The 21,016-nt window shown below is 30.8% G+C and overlaps 1 protein-coding gene across 5 annotated transcripts; it reads left to right on the top strand.

The window, feature by feature from the left end:
• The first annotated feature begins 7,521 nt into the window (after positions 1 to 7,521).
• On the top strand, positions 7,522 to 19,636 carry LOC124365213. 5 transcript variants are annotated; one of them, XM_046821175.1, is made up of 6 exons: positions 7,522 to 7,704; positions 9,551 to 9,643; positions 11,085 to 11,166; positions 12,170 to 12,243; positions 14,856 to 14,971; positions 19,440 to 19,636. In XM_046821175.1, the coding sequence occupies exons 2-6, from the start codon at positions 9,563 to 9,565 to the stop codon at positions 19,498 to 19,500; spliced, it is 414 nt and encodes a 137-aa protein (XP_046677131.1). In that variant the 5' UTR covers positions 7,522 to 7,704; positions 9,551 to 9,562; the 3' UTR covers positions 19,501 to 19,636. The 5 variants fall into 5 exon arrangements, with proteins under 5 accessions (XP_046677131.1, XP_046677129.1, XP_046677130.1 ...); XM_046821173.1 differs by having other exon boundaries at positions 14,851 to 14,971; XM_046821174.1 differs by having other exon boundaries at positions 12,170 to 12,247; positions 14,851 to 14,971.
• Positions 19,637 to 21,016: the final 1,380 nt, after the last annotated feature.

The raw sequence follows: 21,016 nt of genomic DNA, 5'->3' as shown, positions 1-21,016 counted from the left end.
AAAACACAATTAAATTTGAGGGGGGTACGCTTATTAGAGTGGATAAGATTGGAGAAAAGTGCTATTTTCCTATGAGATACACTTCCTTGTGTAGGGCCAGCGATCATATTCGTACGAAAGGCAGAATAACCGTATCGAAGCCGCTGGTTGCAATACTCGACCCGTGTTGCGTCTTAGCACCCACGACAACACACAAACAAAAACAAATTTTGTCTCTTTTGTACTATTCTGTGATTTAATTTAATAGTCAACTGAGTGTATTACTTTAATAAGTGTTTCATGGTTAATAATCTTTCATTGTATGCTTACTAAGCTGAATCATCCACTCATTCACCTTCTTTTAAAAGAATTAGCACCCGTTAATTACGAAATCTTTGTTTCTTCATTCGCAGTGGAACACAAAATAAAAGGGAAATAGATAATTACCTAAAACAATAAGCTGAGCAAAACCTGGACAGAATAAATCTCACAATTTTTATATCAAATCAATAAGGTTTTCCGTTAATGGGATGCTAAAAGGGAGGGTGGTCGTTATTTCGGTATATTAAGGAGGCCATAAATTCTCTGGAATCTTCTGCCATTGAGTCTGGAGTAATGAGCTGATATTAGAGACTCTTCGAACGTTAAACCTTTTCAGGAAATTGGAGTCAAATTTTAAACTATCCATTACCAAACGACCATATTTTATAGTGATAAAGTGTATCACAAAAATGAGAATAATAAGTGTAGCTCATGTTACGTTTTTTTTATAAAATACTAGCGGGCCCGGCGCGCTTTGCTGCGCATTTCAATAATTTTTTGCAAAAGTTGCCCGCGGCTTCGCACGCAATTTCCCGTTGAAAACAGTACACTATATTCACTTATTCTTTTTCTATCACATTCTAAACATTGCTGAGATAATTGATAGTCGTTCCATCGTGAGCCTCTTGGGCGTATTATGAAGGTATGTACCATATTCCTGCCTCTATCTAGCTGTTACCCACGGCTTCGCACGCAAATCTTAAGAACCGAAGTCCTTATATTACTTAGTAAATTTTTTTTTTTACTATAATAAATTTTAGATTAAATTAGTTATATCTCCGATGCCACGATTGAGCTTGCTTTGTTGTCTCGATCGAGAGAATATGTACACACGGAGTTTTGAGAACCACACTTCTGTCAAAAAAAACAACTAAGGTTGATTTTATAACATTCTTTATATTTGTAGCCAACGTAAGATAGTAATTATGATATCTGCATTACTCTTCTGATCAAGCATGAGCATGGTTTATATTAAATAAATATTGCAGTTAAAGGTGAATTTTTACGTCAAATTTGAATTGTATTATCTGGATAGTAAAGTCTATGTTTAACAGTGATTGCAAAAACAGTTTAAACCAAATTTGTCGTTTCTCTTAAGCTTACTCTATGCTTTAAAACTATAAGTGTAATATATGTTTACAAAGAACAGCTGATTAAAAATTTGAAAAGACGTTAACATATGTTTGCTGCAATGCATTTCTTATGGGTATTTCTGTAACCAGTGGGGCGGAATCCTGAATCGGGAAAGGGATGGGCATAGCTTATAAACCTTCTCCGTGGAAAAATACATATACGTACAAATTTTCATCATGATCGGTCCAATAGTTCACGATTCCATAAAGGACAAACATACAAACATTCATTTTTATATATATAGATTAAAACACATAATAAATTATCTTTAAATAAACTATAGGATTATATTTTGACCCTTAAGTAGGAGAAGGATATTCGCATACCACTTAGTAATTTGTCTTAAGTATTTGCTTTTTTAAACTAATTCTAATGTAATGTGTATTGTTTCATACGTTCTGAAATTTTTTGTTATTTCCTTAAAACCTTTACTTTTATTACACACACACACACACACACACACACACACACACACACACACACACACACACACACACACACACACACACACACACACACACACACACACACACACACACACACACACACACACACACACACACACACACAATGCTACTGATAAGTGTCTGAAATTAAACAAAGTTTTGAACCAGAATTTCGTCCTATATGTAACTTTACGTACATAAAGATATTATTTCTACAACACTACGTTTTACGACTGGAATCTGTCCCCTCCCTCGGCTATAAAAATTGTTTATAAGTATAAGGTTATGGAAGCACAAGTCGATATATGGCGATAAACTGGCCAATGTCAAAAATAATTGTAGAACAAGTTGTAAGTCAAAAGTTCAGGCATAAACCTGAGGGGCTACGGTGGTTATAAGGGAAAAAGCCATGTAACTGAAGAATATTTACGCACTATTTGTTAGCATGGATCCTGACATCTAAAAACTAAGATGGCAACGATAAGATCTAGGTTATCGTTGTGTTTATATTTCTTTTTCTCTGAGTTTTCCTTTATTGACAAAATATTTTCATAGTTCGTTACGGTGGTAAAGGTTCAAAATTTTATTATATTTTCAAATCACAACAATAAATAATGATTACTAATTAGTTTCAAACCATTGGTTAATTTTAGGAATTAAATTCAAACACAGTGGCGATTTCAAAAACACTATATTTATACGTGGAGTAATGTATCAATAATAGAGTATTTACTATTATTGAATAGTAAATACGATAAAACTGATTGCAGTTTTCTTCCATGCTGGATTTTTCACCTATGTTATTATTCTGCAAACAATGTTTGCAATGAATTTATTTAACTTACATATAAAATGTAACCGATAAAAGGGCGTTGATATTCGAATATCCATTAGCAAATAGTACAGTGATTTAAAGTTATTTTTATATTATTGGTTAAGTTCTCACAGTTATTTGTCAATATCGGAAATGGGATTCTAAATTCTGAATATATATATTTATATGTAATTTAATGTTAATTGCTAGACGTAAAAAACATGAAAATGCAAGGTTTTAGAAATTAATTCTAATAAACATGATACGGATCACATGTATTGGAAACATTGAGTTAAAGATTTTTGGATTAAGAGGACAGAATAGTAAACACAATCATATCGGTGCCCACTGCGGCATGCGGCAACTACAGCTGACATAAAAACTATAGAGACATTTATAAGAATGAAGTAAAATTAAAGAGATATTATGTTTCACTTGCCTTCTTTATAGTTATATTGGATTTAGACTCCTCCAAAATTTAACATAATTGGAAAGTACGTAAACGCATTGTGTATCATGTATGCTACTTGCACGCCTAAATCGAGGCATATCCATTAAAACCCTCCTCTTGTGTCCAACGAAATAGTAAAAATAACACTAAATATTTTCTAATATTAAAATATAAATATTTTACTGTGTATTTTGTGTGTGTGTATTTTACCTTTGAACTTGTATATTTATCATAAATTTTTATGAGTTCAGACGCCCCATTAGAACTTATGTACTAAGTGATAATTGATATTCCCATATACTTTTCTAATACAAATTTAATACACCAATTGTAGCATTAGCTGTATGAGTCTGTTTTTATAATGTACTTTAAACATGGATTTCTTTCTAAATTGTATTAACAGTAATATCTGAATGTTTTCAAATCGTCATAGCGGTGATGCTAAAGTTTCTCTGCTAAAATATCTATCTGAAAATCGAATGAGCTATCAATTAACATTACTTAACAGTTTGTTTGCACACAAATATTAAAGTTTTATCCTGTAGAATCATAGTAAACGTAGCCATATATTCCAGGCCAAGATTTTATTTTTTCAATCAAAGATTTAAGTTAAAGGGCAATGGCAATGTTTGGTAGCAAAATATTGATTGTCTGTCAAAAAGGATGAACTGATAAGGTAAATATATAAATATTTTATTGCCACTTCGTAAAAGTGCAGGCGCGAGCTACACCGCACTGAATTCTCACACATACTCGTATAGCAGCGGTGAGTGTTGTGTCATCTCCAACGTCAAACGTATATTGGTATGCAACTGGTGTGAGGTAAGCTGTAAGGGAATTAAGTTTAAACTGGCCTGAAAATAGCTAATTGTATCGTTCATAAATTTCACATTCACTAATTTATGTAAATAAATGTATCTGAAATATGTAAGTTAGCTGGTACTTGAAAGTGTTAATAACTAAGTTATTTATTGAACATGTATATGGTAATTTAAAATGATATCACATAGCAGACACTTAAAAAATTAACAATTAACCGTCGTTTTCGACAGTGAATAGAATAGAGCAAACGACGTGAGGTAAAATCTGAATTTAAAAAATGGGAATATATTTTCGTATTTATGTTTTAAGAGGGCATAATATTTTATAGACTAACACTAATCTACCTAATTATAATATAATAAATAAGTGAGTTGTCTGCAATATATTCCTTTTCAGGACGGCTGTAAATGTTTTAACTAGGTTTCAAAAACCATTAAACAACATAATGGTAGGCAACAATTTTTGAATTTAAGGTGGTACGTGTAATTAAAATATGTACCCAAACCAATTATCACACATCATAGGCAAAAGACAACAAATAGTCAAAACGGGTACTATTTTCGAAGAAAATTTAAACAATATTCAAATTTTTCATATGATATAGGTCTTATATTTTTGATTATGGTCATGTGTAATCAGAAAAGTCCAACATCTTTCCTTTAAAAAATTAATACAGTACAATCAAAGAAGCGTCTATTGTTTTCTGAGTTAGAATAAGAGTATTAAATAGAAGTATTGTATACTGCGTAAATAAGTATTTAATAATATTTTGTTTGACATATAAAAAGTACAATTATGATATATATATATATATATATATATATATATATATATATATATATATATATATTTATTTATTTATCACAAACTGTACAAATAACATTTTTCCTAATCATTGCTACTAAATTTGGGTAATAATCCCTTTAAGGTGCATAAATGGTATAATATATAAATTAATAATATTGAAAAAGTTAATAAACTGTGAATAATTAATAAAAAAAGACTTTAAATAAGTGTATTTTTCAAAATGTGGGATTAAAATTTTTGTATTCCTTTTTTTGGCCAATTTACTTGACGTTGAGTTCATGTGGAATTATTCTCTTTAAAACTTATTTTTGTGTTACTGTACTGGGATACTGAGTTATGAGTAAATTAAAATTAACATAAACTCACTTTTCAATCAACGTACATTAAACTTTCAGCCAATTTTGATTGATTGGCGGAGGACACATGATTCACTCAATTTAGAAGTACAGTAATCACAAACGTGCATAACCTCCGGAATTGAGTGCGAAGCTATAGTTTATCTTTAATAAATATTTATATAATTTATACGTATATCGATACAACAATGCTGAAATATATTAGGAATTTTTTTAATGTCAAATGTTATAAAGCACACACATTTTATAATAGACAAGCTACGTTAATAATAATAAAAAAAAACTATATCATATGAACCAATAAAACACATTTGTACAATGTAGGATAGAAGACAAGTTCTATGAATTTTTCACTCAACAACACGGGAGGGCTGTGTGCAGAGATAGCGTGATCCCCGTATCACCACCCGAGCCGCTTACATCTGTAACACAGTAATCCTGTCAGACGTGACATATCGGTCTCATACCAACACTTCTGTATCCTCTTAGTGTCACTCACTATGATTCTCACCCTGTAACTCATATCTGAATCATAAATGGTTATTCCTACTTTACCTTTGGCCCTTTAACTTGTTACTGAAATTGCAAGTAAGAAAAAACAAAAAAGAACTTTTAAAATAAAATTTATTTAATTTTAGACTAGTAGAATATTAAATATCAAATCATCTATCAATCAAAAATATCTTTATTTCCATTACGATACAAAAATTCATAAATCTTCGTAGGAGCAAGATTATACATTTAGAATGTAAAATCACTTTAATTAAAACAATAACATAAAAATGTAAGAAAATTAAATAGCCTACTTCTATGTCCACTACTCTAAAATGTTGTGGAAATATTTGCTCAATTATTATATTTAAGGGCTAAGCCATTCGTCTAGTGCGATGTTGCCAACGTAAAATTTATGTTGCATGCAAGTATTAAAGTATTTATCTATACTCGTTCTTGAGAAGTCTAGTGGAAAACTTACATAAGTGAAACATACTTACTCAATGAGGGATAAGCTCAAAATAGGATGTGGACAGCTCAATTCATTGTGTTCATTTCGATTTGCTAATGATAGGCAAAATCACATGGAGGGACATGTATCGTTATTAAACCATTGTCTTGTCTTCAAATGGTATGGACCAGATAGAATGTAACTTAACTGTTTCAAACCAACTCATTAAATATAACGTGGAATTATTGAGACAGATAGTTTTTCAACAATAGCATTAGTTTTTTCATATAATTCAAGTTAATGATTTTTGGTATTATTCTCCTTTTGATATTTGTTTATATATTTCTGTTCTAAAGCTACAAAGGGGGTGTATCTTTTCCAAGGCCTCTATATAATGTATCCTCGTAAAAATACTGCCCCTCACATAAAAAAAGTTATTACAAACTGCACATTTTCAAAATATACATATACACACTCAAAGAAAGTCTCTACTATTTAAATTGAGTGTAATAAATTTATCGTTTTTAGTTTTCAAGACAAAAATGTAAATATATCTTCTTTTTACAAAATAATGTTCCACTAATATGGATGTATTCAGTAAAAGCTCCATTTTCCTTAAAAATTGTATCTGTTTATCAATTCCTATATATACTTCCAAGCACCTAACATTAAATAATATAAAGCAAGCCAATAATTGACATTTAAAATATTCTAAAACTCATGTATAAGTAACTCTAATTCTTCTAACACTTTTAAAATAAACTGTTTTAATAAGAACAAGCGATGTCTTTCAGGGGACAAAAAAATTTATTTCAAAGAATTTAATTGAATTTAAATATTTTTTAAAAGGTAAACGTATTATAAATATTTGCACTGAATCCTCACACATACTCGTATACCAACAGTGGGTTTTCTCACAACAATAACGTGAAACGTATAGTGTGAGGTGTAACGTGAGGGAATTAAGTTAAATCTGATTTGAAAATAGTTAATTAAATGTTGATATATTTCAGATACACTTATATGTTGATAAATACATCTCACATATAAAAGCAGCTGAAATTTGAGGGTGTCAATAGCAAATTTATTCATTAGAGATGGTTAAACAATTTCAAATTAGTCACCCCATGCATTAAGTGTTCCATTGAATAGTTAATTTTTTGAGCTATCAAAAAATATATAAGAAATAGATTTATTATCCTTACCATTAATTCTTTACTTAATCAGTTAAGTAAAACAATTAATTTTTAAGCAAACCCTAATCCTTGGAAGCACATTTTAGTGTAGCTTAATTTTATTTACTGAATTATAGTGTAGAAAATTGTTGTTATAATACAGGTAAGTTTCACACCATTTTAAAATTGTTATGAATTTAATCCAGCTGAGCCGAAATAGTATTTAAACATGTGTCAATTAAACGAATATATTTACGACGCTGTAGAGCATCACGCGTCAGTTTGTTTATTATTTATCAAAACAATATAACCTAAATCTAACGACATTATTATACTCCCTAGTATAATTGACTTTCTTGCTTCTTGATCTAAAATGAAGATGAATTTCAGCCGGTGACATTACAAGTAAATTTAAAAAAACAGGACGTAAGGAGTCATTACTCGTGAAGTTCTAAGGTAAATCTGTTGGTTTACTTATTTATTACCTATTTATTGAATGTCACGTATACATTTTCTACACAGAGTGATCTAACAGGTAACTATGACAAACCTTGAAAAATATAATGCACAAATAATATTGTATCTAAACAACTATACAATTATAAGTCGAAAAGAGAGTTAATCATAAAATGTTCTTTTACTGTCACGTCTGTTAGTAATAGACTGATGTAACTAACTCCAGGGATAAGGGGAAATGCCAACTCTCAATACAATTATTCTCTTTCAACAATACAAATATACAGGTACGGTTTTTTTCTATATTGCCACGTCTTATTTTAGGCTACTATTAGAATTTTAATCAGGTTTCAAACAGCATACTATCTACCCGCTGGCAGATAGTTTTAAATAAATTATTAAAAATATTTCTGTTTATTCGCAGTATAAAATATTATTAAAACACACACGCGCGCGCGCGCGCGCGTGTGTGTGTGTGTGTGTGTGTGTGTGTGTGTGTGTGTGTGTGTGTGTGTGTGAAAAACCTAATATTGGCAAACTCTTTATGAATTTTCGTATGTCTTCAGCATACTTCTTGAGATAACAATTTATTAATAGTGTATAAATATTTACAAAATTAAATAATTGAACTAACTAAATATAAACAAGAAAGAACTGAAATAGAATAATCATATATATTAATACTTGCGCATTAATACCCTCCTCATAACAAGAATGATATACAAGTGTAAACTTACTGCAATAACCAAATTTAGACCACAATAGTTACGTTATTCTATGTCGTAAGTTATTTTTCAACAAAACACACCGTATAATAGTTATGTATTTTAAAAGGTAATTTAAAGGTTAAGTAATGACAGAACTTTAACAGAGAATGCATTATATTTTCTTGACAATTAATGAAGTAAAAAACAGACCGCGCTAAAGATGTTATCTATTAAACTTATCACGATTTATGTTGACATAATTCTTTTTTTATTTCTTTGAAGTTTATTTTTTACGATGGGAGGATTTTGAAGGGAACTAGAGTTTCCGATAATTTGCCACCATAGTCGAAAATAGCAATAGATAATGTTTTAAATACAAATGTTCCAAATACAAAGTTGTGGTGATTGTCATTAAAAAACTTCGCGTCATATCTGACTGGTTCATTCACAGCATGAAGTTCAGACTGAAAATAATAAAACAAGCAATGTAACTGCACATATGCAGGACAATAAACAACATATCACAAACTCCAGCGAGGGTGGGACACTGACAAGAAAATCAATGCAGGAAGGACATATTTAGGGCTTTCCTTTATTCCTACTAATAAATATTCAAAAATACCTATGGAAGTTGGTATGAAATATAAACGTATCCATTTATATTTACTAGTCTTTTCATACTATACCTTCTAATCATAAAAGTAAAACAGAATCAACATATTATGTTTTAACATTTTAATTACATAAGTAGAACTTACACTAACTATCAATAAAAAATAAAACTGCAAATGGGTTTAGTCTGTTAGCATGTAGTCGCTTTAAATGTAATTCATTAAAATAATATTCTTAGCGTAAAAATATAACCTCCAAAACAATAAAATTATGATTGTGTTTGCAACTAACGTTCAATTTGCATCAGCTAACAAAGGCAAGGAAAGAATTAAATATTAATTGTAAAAATGGTTTGTTTACCTATGTTTGTCTATTTTTTAAAATAGATTTGTACGCTAGTAAAATATAAGAAAGTGCCATATAGTTCATCCATGATTCAAATTTGTTCAATAATGAAATTCAAAAAACTTTTTAATTCTGTTAAATTATTGTAAAACCACAAACTAATCTTCTGTGCTTGATTTCAGGGTAAGTCAAGTATGGTAGATAAACTTACCACTAAATGCTGCTGGTTTTTTTCACTTCCCGTTGGATCCTTTTTAATTGGATGTTACATTGTGGTAAGTGATATTGAATATTCAATCTTAAACTACCATTCCTTGCGTATACTATTAGGTGCTGCCGATTAATGATTTAGATTATTTATTATTTATGGTATATTTCATCATAAACTAAGGGGTTTCCTTTTCTTATTAAAACGGTAATAAATCAAATATTTTATCGTATAAATAGAAATGAGTTACTAAGCGCTATTCTCGAGAAGTCTGGAACCACTAATTACTTTTTTTAAATATACATGTTGAACTCCAGAAAAGTAGGAAAAGTGTCATGAAATATTTAAGAAGTTGGGAAAATAATGTAGATAATTATGACAAGTAGTTCATTGTTAGCTGGCACTAAACAGCAACGATGCAGAAAAACTTTGTTTATAATTAAATTTTAAAAATAATAAATACATAGTACTGTATCAGTTGTGCAATGCAGAGTGCAAAAACAAAATACTATCCAACCTTTATTACTTCAGCGTTTGAAAACTATCATGTAGCTTTATCACATTATATCATAGCTGATTTAACTATGAAGGCTACACCCTCTATGTTGAAAATGTCTTGCGAATCCGCGGGTTACACCTTGTTTATAAACGCAGACCTATAAATTGATAAATTCGAAAATTGCAACTATATTACATAAACTTATGGAACTATATTAAAATGGAACTTGAGATCAACACTGTATACAGTATCCTTGGACAGATCTTTATAATTATTGTGATCTTCATTGATGAATCTTCGTAAAACAAGAACTCTAAAGACAAGCGATAAATAATATCTGTGTTGGCTCAGAGGTTGTCTTCGAGAATTTAAAGGCTTTCCAAGTAAGTACTCAACACATACAAAGCAGTGAACACGTGAGTAGAAGAGTGAAGAGGTTTAAACAAGATTAACAGAATCATGACGTAAGTGATTTTGTTGAGGACTTTAAAACAAGTCTACCTGAGATGAAGTGAGAAACAATGATTATAAAAATGTGGACAAAGGCTCTTGGATTGATCTTAAGGAGTTCTTCTTCCCCATAGAATTCACATAAAAGGGCAAGTCACTGAAAATATCAACGTGTTTTGGTATATTACTTTATCTTGGTATACGTGAGACATATTTTTCTGAGTCAACGTTTCAAAAGGTAGCCTTTGTTGGGTGTTTCTGGGAAACCCTGATTTTAAGCATAGCACGTCCTCCAGAGACATTTATAACATACCCGTAAATTCTCATTCTATTAGGCAAAACTAAATTTCAGAAGTAGCTTAAAATCTTTTTCAATATACTGATATTAGTCATTTATTTTTCCTTTATTGTTCCCCAAAGATACGATAAAACTTGAGGCATAAACATTACATTGTTTCTCGTAACTAACCGGTACCTTGGGAACCTAAATTTGCTAGAGAAATAGATAAATTATATTGTTGTTTAATTACCCTTATGCAACCTTTTGTTTCATTTATAGGTCTCAAATTTTCTGGGAACCGTTTACTTGCTGGATGAGGCAGACGATCGGAACCTTGATTGGAAATTTCAACTGTCTTATGGTAAGTAAGAACAATTTGTAAATCGGAGTCGTTTTCAATTCATCGTAAGGCAATTAAAGTTTAGGCAAATAATATAATTTCATTAAAAAAAATGAGATAAAGATTTGCATACACGATTAATAGAGGCAGATATAATTTAAACCCAAATTCATTAGAGTGTCAGATTTTTAATAAACATTTAAGTAAAGCATTGTTTGATTACATTCAGAGTAAAAATGTGTTTGATTATATGAAAAATCCATATATTATTTCTATTAGAACTCAATTTAGTATACCTATTTTGTATCCTAAGTCGTTAATATTTTTAATCATTTTTAGAATATTTATTTTACGTTTTGCAAATCTTATGTAATTTTAAAATCTATGTATAAATGTCAAAAGATCCGTGTCCGATTGACATTAGTAGTTTTAAAAACTATTTATGGCACTTGCATATTGTTTGCAATTTTATAACAGAGTATATAAATATAACAATTTAGACAGTCATTATGAAAAGCTTTTATTGATGTAATTGTATTTCATAGTATGTTGTATATATCTTTAATAATTTTAACAGCTCTGATACCAATTCCAGAAATATATCTAAACACGGATCTATACATCAAATATATTAATTTAACCAGCTGCTTGCTATTTACTTAAACCTGAGAGAATGGAACACTTTAACTTCTGTTTGTGAATAGGTCTGTGAGTCCACACAATATCTGGAAGACTAACTAATACTTGGTCCTATAAGTAGCTATGACAGCAACGTGAAAATGAAAAAATAAATACATTTGTATTAATGTTCAGCCGCTTTTTTCATTTCTTTATCGGTAAAACCCCTAAATATTTCACATCCTGTCTCGTTTAATTCTACACATTTATTGTTCCAAACCACAGAAGCAAACATGAAATCGAGAAGTTAGATCGTACACTTCAATTCTCGCATTTTTTGATAGCTTTTTAATACTTAAAACAACAAAGAAGCAAATTCTTTTTGTTCATTGACAGTTTGTTTCAGCGATCTATGGAAGTGCATTTATAAGCGGTGTCCTGTTAATAATTGGGATAGTGATTCTGATTGGACTCTTTTGGGTCAGTGAGTATTATCCTCTGAGTAACATTGTGAGTATTATACTTATAACTATAAGATTATCTCTTCCGATTAGCCGGAAAAAACTAGATTTCAGGTATGTCTGTCATCCTGAAGTGTCTAACTGATAAATTATTAGTTTATTAGTTAGAATGTTTAATTTAAACAATACTAAATACTACAAAATTAAGTATTTAAATATACCAATATCCCATTAAATATTTATAATTTCCATAACGGTGAAATCTCATAAGGGAAAAATAATTGTATTCATAACTTTATACACGTAGTTATAAAAATGTCAGCTCGTTTTATTTTGTTTGATTAAGTAAAATTAAATTAGAATACATTTTAAATATTACCATTAAAATTCAATGTTATATAATTTTCTAAAAATAGCGTTCGATCGTTATCTTTAAACAAAGAATCATATGTTATGAACTCCACATTATAGGGCTATCTTTATGTTAGAATAATAAATTGTAAACTAAAACCCTTTTAAAATTCTTTTATTTCAGACACGTGTTTCGGTATAAACCATCCTCAGTGTGAACATTAACCTCTAACTCTCTAAGAATTTTAAAAGGGTTTTAGTTAACAATTTATTATTCTAACTCTAAAGAATCATATATATATATATATATATATATATATATATATATATATATATATATATGATTCCTATTGTTGCAGCCCAAATATTATTACAATTTATATGAAAAATTTAGGATAAATTGCACTAAAACTCCCGGAAAATTTAAAGAAATTGCCACTTTTGTTTACGTTGGAGAAACCGGAATAAATACGAATGGCTAAACTGTCAATATTTTATTAGGTGAGTCAGGCTAAAGAACTTATATAACCATTGTGTATATATTATGTGTGCATTTATTTCGTTTCTAATGGCTAGAAATACCAGCAGTTATGGGTTCAAAATTACTTGTTGCTTTATAATACTAAGTAATATTTAACGGTCGCTGTCGGGATAGCTTTTTCAAAAGTATTATCTTGAAAATATTTAATATCAAACTATTAGAATACTGTAAAACTTGTGATATTGTTTTACGATTCATAATATACATTATTTTCCAAACTTTAAACGGCCGGCATTTTGAATCCTAAGCATTTTGAGACTAAAGCTCTTTGAATAAAGGTAACGGTTAAAATGTGTTATATAGAGTCTATAATTGGATATAAAAGAGCTGATTTTTTAAATAATCACCGCCTTCTTTAAATTAAATCTGGTTTATGGTACCAACACTATGCAATTAACACCTCAACTATAATTGCTGCCATCCTGTGGTAAACGTATCAATAAGGGTATTTCCTAAATTTAAGCCTTTCCAGCTAAATTTGTATGTCACATTTAGTCACATGTAATTATTTAATTATATTAAAACATTACTAAAACCTTCAAAAAATTTTGTTACCTTATCAAAGTTGTAGCAGTTAAAGTTATACTGATAAATGCTAAGAAATATCGGGTCTTTTCCTCTAAAATGAACATAAATTTGTGATTGATATCTATTCTGGACTTAGCGAAATCAAAACCGTGATAATAACTGTTTTTCATATTCCTCAGTTATCTTCGGAAACCAAAGATGTTTTCAAAACCCAATCATCATTTTTAAAATCTCGAAAATATGTGAAATACTTTTTATCCACAGAAATTTATTTTAAAAGACGCAAATATTGTTTTAGCTTTAAAAGCTTTCAGAAACTAATCCTCCAAAACCTATTCTAATAATATTAACATCTTATTGGTATTAGTCATAGAGATAAGCCTTCACAGTTCTCTCCAGACAACCCAATAAGGTCTGAAAACTGTTGTTGTACCTAAAGATTCCGACAGTGTTATAATATTTCAAATTATTAAAAACAATTAATAATAGGTTAAAACAAAATTAACTGCTTTTAGATTGAAATATAATCAGCATTTTCTTTCTGTTATAACCGTCGATATGATTAATTTACAATTTAGCTTTTTGTTCTTTATAAATTTTTATCTAATGTCAGCTATGAAGTATTTGTTTACGCTTTACGTTTAATTTTATTTATATTTTTCTAGAAAACTCAGTAGTGGCTAGTTAAATAAAATTTTGTATTGTATAATTTTGAAGAGATTTCCCTTAAGTTATTTCATTGCATTGATTTTAAAAGGCAATGATCCATGAAAATATACCTAAAGGAGCAGTAAATACGTTTTTGTATGGGTTCTTTTCAAGTTTAATATTAATATATAGGTTAATTATTTTATTTTTAATACAGCTCCTTCAACGAGTTTGAATTGTTAATTTGTAACATACAGTATAATGATTAATAAATGTTACAAAAACAGCGACATACTGATTAAAAATATATCTTCAACGGTCTGAATCAGGTAGGGATTGAGAGCTAAGCATTGATAATAAGCCACCCAATTTTAATGAATTCAGTCAGGTTCATTACTTTTAATTATGTCGTCTCTAGCATTTTTTTCTAAATGTATTGAGGTACTTGGTGCCACTGAGTACACAGTGTTGGAAATGACAACAATGAAAATGTTTCATAATATTAAACGAGCAACCCAGTAGTGTTATACGTGATATTCAATAAATCTTGTTTTGCAGGACAGATACAGGATCGTCCAGGTAGCTTCAATCTTGTTCTTGATATGTTCCGTGATCCGGATGGTTTCAGCTGTGATGATGGTTATGGAAAGTTCATTTATTGCGATGTTCCTTATTACGTGTACGTATAATTTATATATTTTACAGCTATTATAAGAGTGCATTTGGCACTGAATGGGAAAATAGCTAATGAACTGTAAAAGGAATGCCAGTTAAATCATAACAGTTAACTGCCTGTTAACATTTCCATTACAGAAAATTTTACAGAGCAATAGTCCTCTATTTTATATTTCTACTAGTAAACAAGATGTGATGTAGAAAACCATACAGCACTTCATTAAAAGCTGTCTAATGCAACAAGAAACCTTATTGTGTACATGAGTAAACTACTGATACTACTATCAGCACTAGGAATCAACTAATAATATTATTTTTTGTTGTTAAAATTCTAATGTTGATTAAGAATCAAATTAATTTAATAAGTGCCCTACGCTCTAAGATACCTCAATGTTGGTTTCCGAAGGGGGAAATACCATTTATTATATTAGTTTCAATAATGACTTTCTGTAAAAATAAGTAAGACATTTTAATCATTATAGTGAATTTCTCAAGACCGAATAGAAAAAACACCAATCTACTCTATTTAAAGACAAGTGGCTCTGTAGGAGTACGCTGTCGTGGGGCTATGTAGTCATAATTTCTCCTCATGAAATAAATTTATTTATACATTTCCTCAGCTAGTCACTCTCCCCTTTAACTCCTAACAACATCTTGAATAAAAAATATTTCATTATTTTATTTTTCAACAGATTTTCAAAAGTTCCCATTGCATGGTATATACTAGCGTAATTAAATACGAATCAACAAGAATTGTCAACTTATATCAGGAATATAATCGGCTATTTAGAGACCAGCCCTAATATACCTCTATACAAATATTACCTTGGTCCTTTTTATTTAAGTGTTCATTATTATTAAAATTAGAGTCTGATTTTGATACACTATGATGGAGTTGTGTAGCGGTGACCGAACCTTAGAACTAATTTGAAGGTATTACACGCGGTTGAATTCTGCACCCTTTCTATAATTTAAGTAGCAAAATATAGTTTTATTCTCTGGGATGTCTAAATAAATTTCTGACGGTCAATAGGTGCAGAAATTAAACGACCTAAAACTCAGGAAGATATAAAAGATGTAAATTAAAAAATGATTACATTGTACAATTACTATTAGTTGTGGCCGTTTACTTTAAGAGTATACCGGAACATGTTTTTAGTTTTAAGAGTAAAGTTTAATAAATGAAAAGGAATAATCATTAAAAACAACTTCTGATACATTTTGAAGTTGAACAAATTTAAACTGTTTAGTCTGTTTTTTTTTATTTCAAGAACAATACCCGCACCTTTATTGATTTTAAGATTTGTTTAGTAAAAAGATATATTGTTTGTATATTTACATATTTTCTCTAAAACTTAATATACTTGAACACGTACACATCCTAAATGTCTTCCCCATTGCTGTTCCCTCATATATTACTATAATATAAGAGATAGTTAGTTCCAGTTATTGGTTTCCATATGGTTAGGACGTTTTAGTGATTAGACCGACCCTATATCACAATCCAATTAATGTGAGGATAACAAACGTGGTGCACACAGTATCATGACGATTATTGTGTCCACCACGTGGTCTGTGGCAACACTGGTTCACATGGACAGTAATCTCCCATTTAACCCATAACAGCCCATGTGGTTACATCAGTACTAGAGTATTAATGTTACGTGTTACATAAACACATTGGATTCATGCGATCATCCTTGTATAGGATGAACTGATATTGATATTTTTACCATGGTCTCTATCTTTATTTGTTTAAAAGCCACATCGATAATATAAATCGTGGAATAGTATTTTTGTGCACAACACCAAGCAAGATTTAATCTCATATTACCAGTGAATTACAACACATATTCCAATAATTTTGTAAAATTGCTTGACGATGGAATTCTTGATTCTGAAAGTTCTCGCAAAACTAAATTAATTATTGGTAATTTATTAAAATATTTCCAATGATCCAAGAATCTTGAAGACTAAATGTTTTCAAATTATCGCCTCTTGATATTTAGACGACTGCTAGTACATAAAGTTAGTTATTAATTTGTTATTTGGGGGTACTAATTAGGTCGAAAATGAGTCGAAGATTCTTGTCTAGTTGATGCTGCAATCTTATGAATATTAGTCAAACTAAATCGATCTCTATTAGTTTTACTCAAAACGATTTGCATTGTTGTTGTTTGTTATTTTGATAAGTGCTTTCCTATACCACTCTATAATATAAAATGTCGGGATCAATCTTGTGTTATTTACAATCCTTTCACCGTCTGAAACAAACTGCAGACGAAGAGGTGCTTTTTAACGTTTATTAATAATGCATGAGTAATTGAACCATATTACATTTTCTATACCTAATTTGTAAAGCAAGTATTTATAAATTCCGTGTACAGATGTTTTCTCTCAAAATAAACTTTAAATGCCTCGTTCTATGGTATGTCAAAAAATAATAAAAATTGTAATTGCGACTTGGCGCTGGAGATCTCAGCATATAATTCGTTTGGTGCTTACGTGTTACTGTGAACTTACACGTGAAAATATACGAACTAAGCATAAGACCAACATCCATTTGTAAACAGACATACAAGAAAAATAGATTCCACTCATGCTGTAAGTGTGCTTATTTTAGAAGCAATGTGTCCGATGATGATTGTAGGAAGATTTGGCTATGTTAAGGTTACAGTAAAAATAAGGTTACCGCTTGAAGTTTGTCTCAAAAAAAATGTATTGTTGCAATCCAATCTGAGATGGTGCACTTTCTATTAACAGCTAACTCCCCCCGAATGATACATCTCTCTCCCATACTTAACATCTTTCGATTTATCGCGCAAATCTGCGGTCTGTAGTGAATGTGTAAGTAAAGTTAAAATAATTTAATCGGCTTCTTATTTTTTTAAATAGAAGCTCTCGTATCTAACTTATATGATCCTTGTATAAAATCTTATATTCTGCTTTGTTAAAATACCTTATATTTTATACCATAAATTTCCAAGAATAGTTTGCAGCTCACCGTGATTTGTTACGTGTTACTCATTAGATGTATGCTGAAGAGCCTGCAGTATTGACAGCAGCGTTTACAATTATTTTAGCTACTTAGTTTTTTATACTGTTATTCTTAAAAAATCTCGTACTATTTTATTTCATCGCTTAAATACGCCCAAAAATACATTTTAAAAAGAAATCCCTATGCGTTTGGATGCACAGTTAAAATTAATTAAGTAACACGTAGAGTATGTGGGAATATGAGTAGATAATTTGATTATAGAATTCCTAAATAACTGGAAGCTGATTTTAGGTAATAAGTACTTCTTTTTATTGATTATATGTATACATAATAAACTAAAACATCTCATACTTAACGGTATTACAGTAATAAAGATCATACTTTTAATCTAAAAACATAGAAGCTCGCTGAATAATTTCTAAACAGCAATTATCCGCCAAACTGAAGATTCGAAGTACACGGTACATTTTGATGAAAGAGTTATCCCATAGTCGGTAGACAGAGGACCGACTTCCCTTTGTCCAAGAAAATAAAAAACCATTAATAAGGTGTCATTCATTAAGGTGTAATGATTGTGTCCTTTCGATCCTAAAATCATTAAATTTCATCTTGAGGTCAGATGTATTTGTAAACCAAGTTTCATGTCTCTAGGATCTTTCCATCAAGAGTTATCACGAAGATCGACAAACAGACGGATATACTGCATCAAAGTCAATAGCTTTATTCATATGTACTAAGTTTCTAGTCAGTAGAAAGTTTCTATTGAGAGTTACCACGAAGATCGACAAACAGACGGATATACTGCATCAAAGTCAATAGCTTTATTCATATGTACTAAGTTTCTAGTCAGTAGAAAGTTTCTATTGAGAGTTATCACGAAGATCGACAAACAGACGGATATACTGCATCAAAGTCAATAGCTTTATTCATATGTACTAAGTTTCTAGTCAGTAGAATGTTTCTATTGAGAGTTACCACGCACATGGATACACCAATGGATTGACTTCTCTCTAGCCCCAAAGCCAATAGCTTTATTCATATGTACTAAGTTTCTAGTCAGTAGAAAGTTTCTATTGAGAGTTACCACGCACATGGATACACCAATGGATTGACTGCTTTGTAGCCCCAAAGCCAATAGCTTTATTCATACGTATCAAATTTCTAGTATGTATGACCTTTATCTCAAGGATTATTGCTCATACGGATGGACAGTGATATAGTTTTAAGAAGTCCCGATAGGTTTCTAAGGGTGTAGGTTATGAATATTAAATGGTCATAGAGTTTAGACTAAAAGTTATGACAAGGGATGGGAAAGGCTAGAGAAATATCCTTCAAACGTAATATTTCATGTATTGTAACATATGAAGTTGACTAAGAAATTCAAAGAAATGTTATCCTTCCAAACCTAACTATCGCCAATAAATAGCTGCAAATAAACATGTGAATGTTATTTATCAGACGTGTTAACTTTCAGTGTTCTACTTCTACGGGTTTATGGTGCTTTGGAGCTATTGCCAGGAAGAAGCGGCGCTTGAGGCTTTGCTTAATCTAGAAGTTTCCCCAAGCCAGCTGAAAATTTTGATTGAGAGGTTTGGATCAAATGACTCGCAAGTGCCTATTTTAACATCTTTTTCTCGAAATATTCCTGAAATAAAATAATATAACTGGAAACTGGCTTTGTTTATTATTTTTAAGTTTATCATATGAGTTCCATAACATTTTTCAGTTTTTAATACTGAATAAGTATTTTCGACCACATACTAACACATCTCAGAGTAAAATACACTCATTTATGAGCAAAAACTATAAAAGACAAAGTTTATTAGGTTGCCAGTATAAAAGTAGTTATTACAAAAAAATATCGTTTGCCCCATTGAGCAAGCAAAAGTTAGCCGTGTGATTGGTTAATTGATTTGCAGGTTTCTTATTAACGTTACAAAACCGTCCTGGTTCAAATAATTATGTATTTTAGGTACAGGGTGGGGCAGCACAACTTCCTTTGTTAAACTTAATAGAACGCATTGTATGAGTCAGTATGTACATACATAAAGTTTTGTTTTATGGAGTTGTGAAGAGTAAATCAGGTAGGTGACGTCCGCCATTCTGGATACACAGAGTATACCGATTTCTGGTGTTTGGCATTAACATTGCAAGCATAGCAGGCGTTATTTTGGTAATTTCTTCCTGGATCTTTTTCCTTAAATCTTAAAGGGTCCTTGGGCAGTTCAAATAAACACGGGATTTAAAAAAACCCCATAGAAAACATGACAAGGAGACAAATCGGGAGCCATTGCATTGCAATTTTTTAGCTAGCCATTGCAAATCGCCCCTGATTGAGATAAGGCGTTCTGGGAAGTGTTCCCTCAAAACAGCCATCGATTCTCTTGCAATGTGTGCCGTTGCACCATCTTGCTGGAACCAAATACCCCCCAAATCCAACTCAACTAGCCATGGGAAAATAATTCCTGTAATATATTTACATACCGGCCTGAATTCACTGTCACTGCGTTTTAACTATCCTCAAAGAACCAGGGACCAATAATTGCAGATGAGAAAATTTTACACCACACTGTCACTTTAGGTGAATGCAAATGCCTTTCATGTTATTATCGAGGATTGTTGTCAGCCCAGTAGCGCATGTTTTGTTTATTAACGGACCCACACAAATGAAAATGGGATTCGTCACTAAAAAACACAATAGCGTCCTCAGGAACGACGTCCATAAGAACATCACACGCTTACCTCCGATTACTTTAATCACGTTCTGAAAGTTCCTGCACAATCGCCATCTTGTATAGATGGAAATGTAGGTATTTACGGAGAATTCTCCTCACAGACTGATTGGAAAGTCTAAGGGCAGACGCATGTTTGCTCGCTGAATGCCGTGGTAATTGCAACATTGAAGCTCTCACTGCCTCAATGTTCTTAGGTGATATAAAGGGCCGTGAGACCCCAGTTCTTTGTTTTATCGCATTTGAAGTTTTTCTAAACTTAGTAACCCACATAACAATTAATTGATTTTCGGTCTGTAACAGGGGCCAACGGGGCTAA

Source organism: Homalodisca vitripennis, chromosome 6 (assembly GCF_021130785.1).
Source record: "Homalodisca vitripennis isolate AUS2020 chromosome 6, UT_GWSS_2.1, whole genome shotgun sequence".
Lineage (NCBI taxonomy): Eukaryota > Metazoa > Arthropoda > Insecta > Hemiptera > Cicadellidae > Homalodisca > Homalodisca vitripennis.
The sequence above is the reverse complement of the archived record's forward strand: the minus strand, read 5'-3'. Positions and strand labels throughout refer to the sequence as shown.

Bases quoted from the DNA above. Each gene is read 5' to 3' on its own strand.
- LOC124365213 (XM_046821171.1), top strand. From the start codon at position 9,563: ATGGTAGATAAACTTACCACTAAATGCTGCTGGTTTTTTTCACTTCCC. The intron at 9,644-11,084 runs GTAAGTGATATT...TTTCATTTATAG, and splicing joins TAATTGGATGTTACATTGTG to GTCTCAAATTTTCTGGGAAC. The intron at 14,972-19,439 runs GTACGTATAATT...GTTAACTTTCAG, and splicing joins TGCGATGTTCCTTATTACGT to TGTTCTACTTCTACGGGTTT.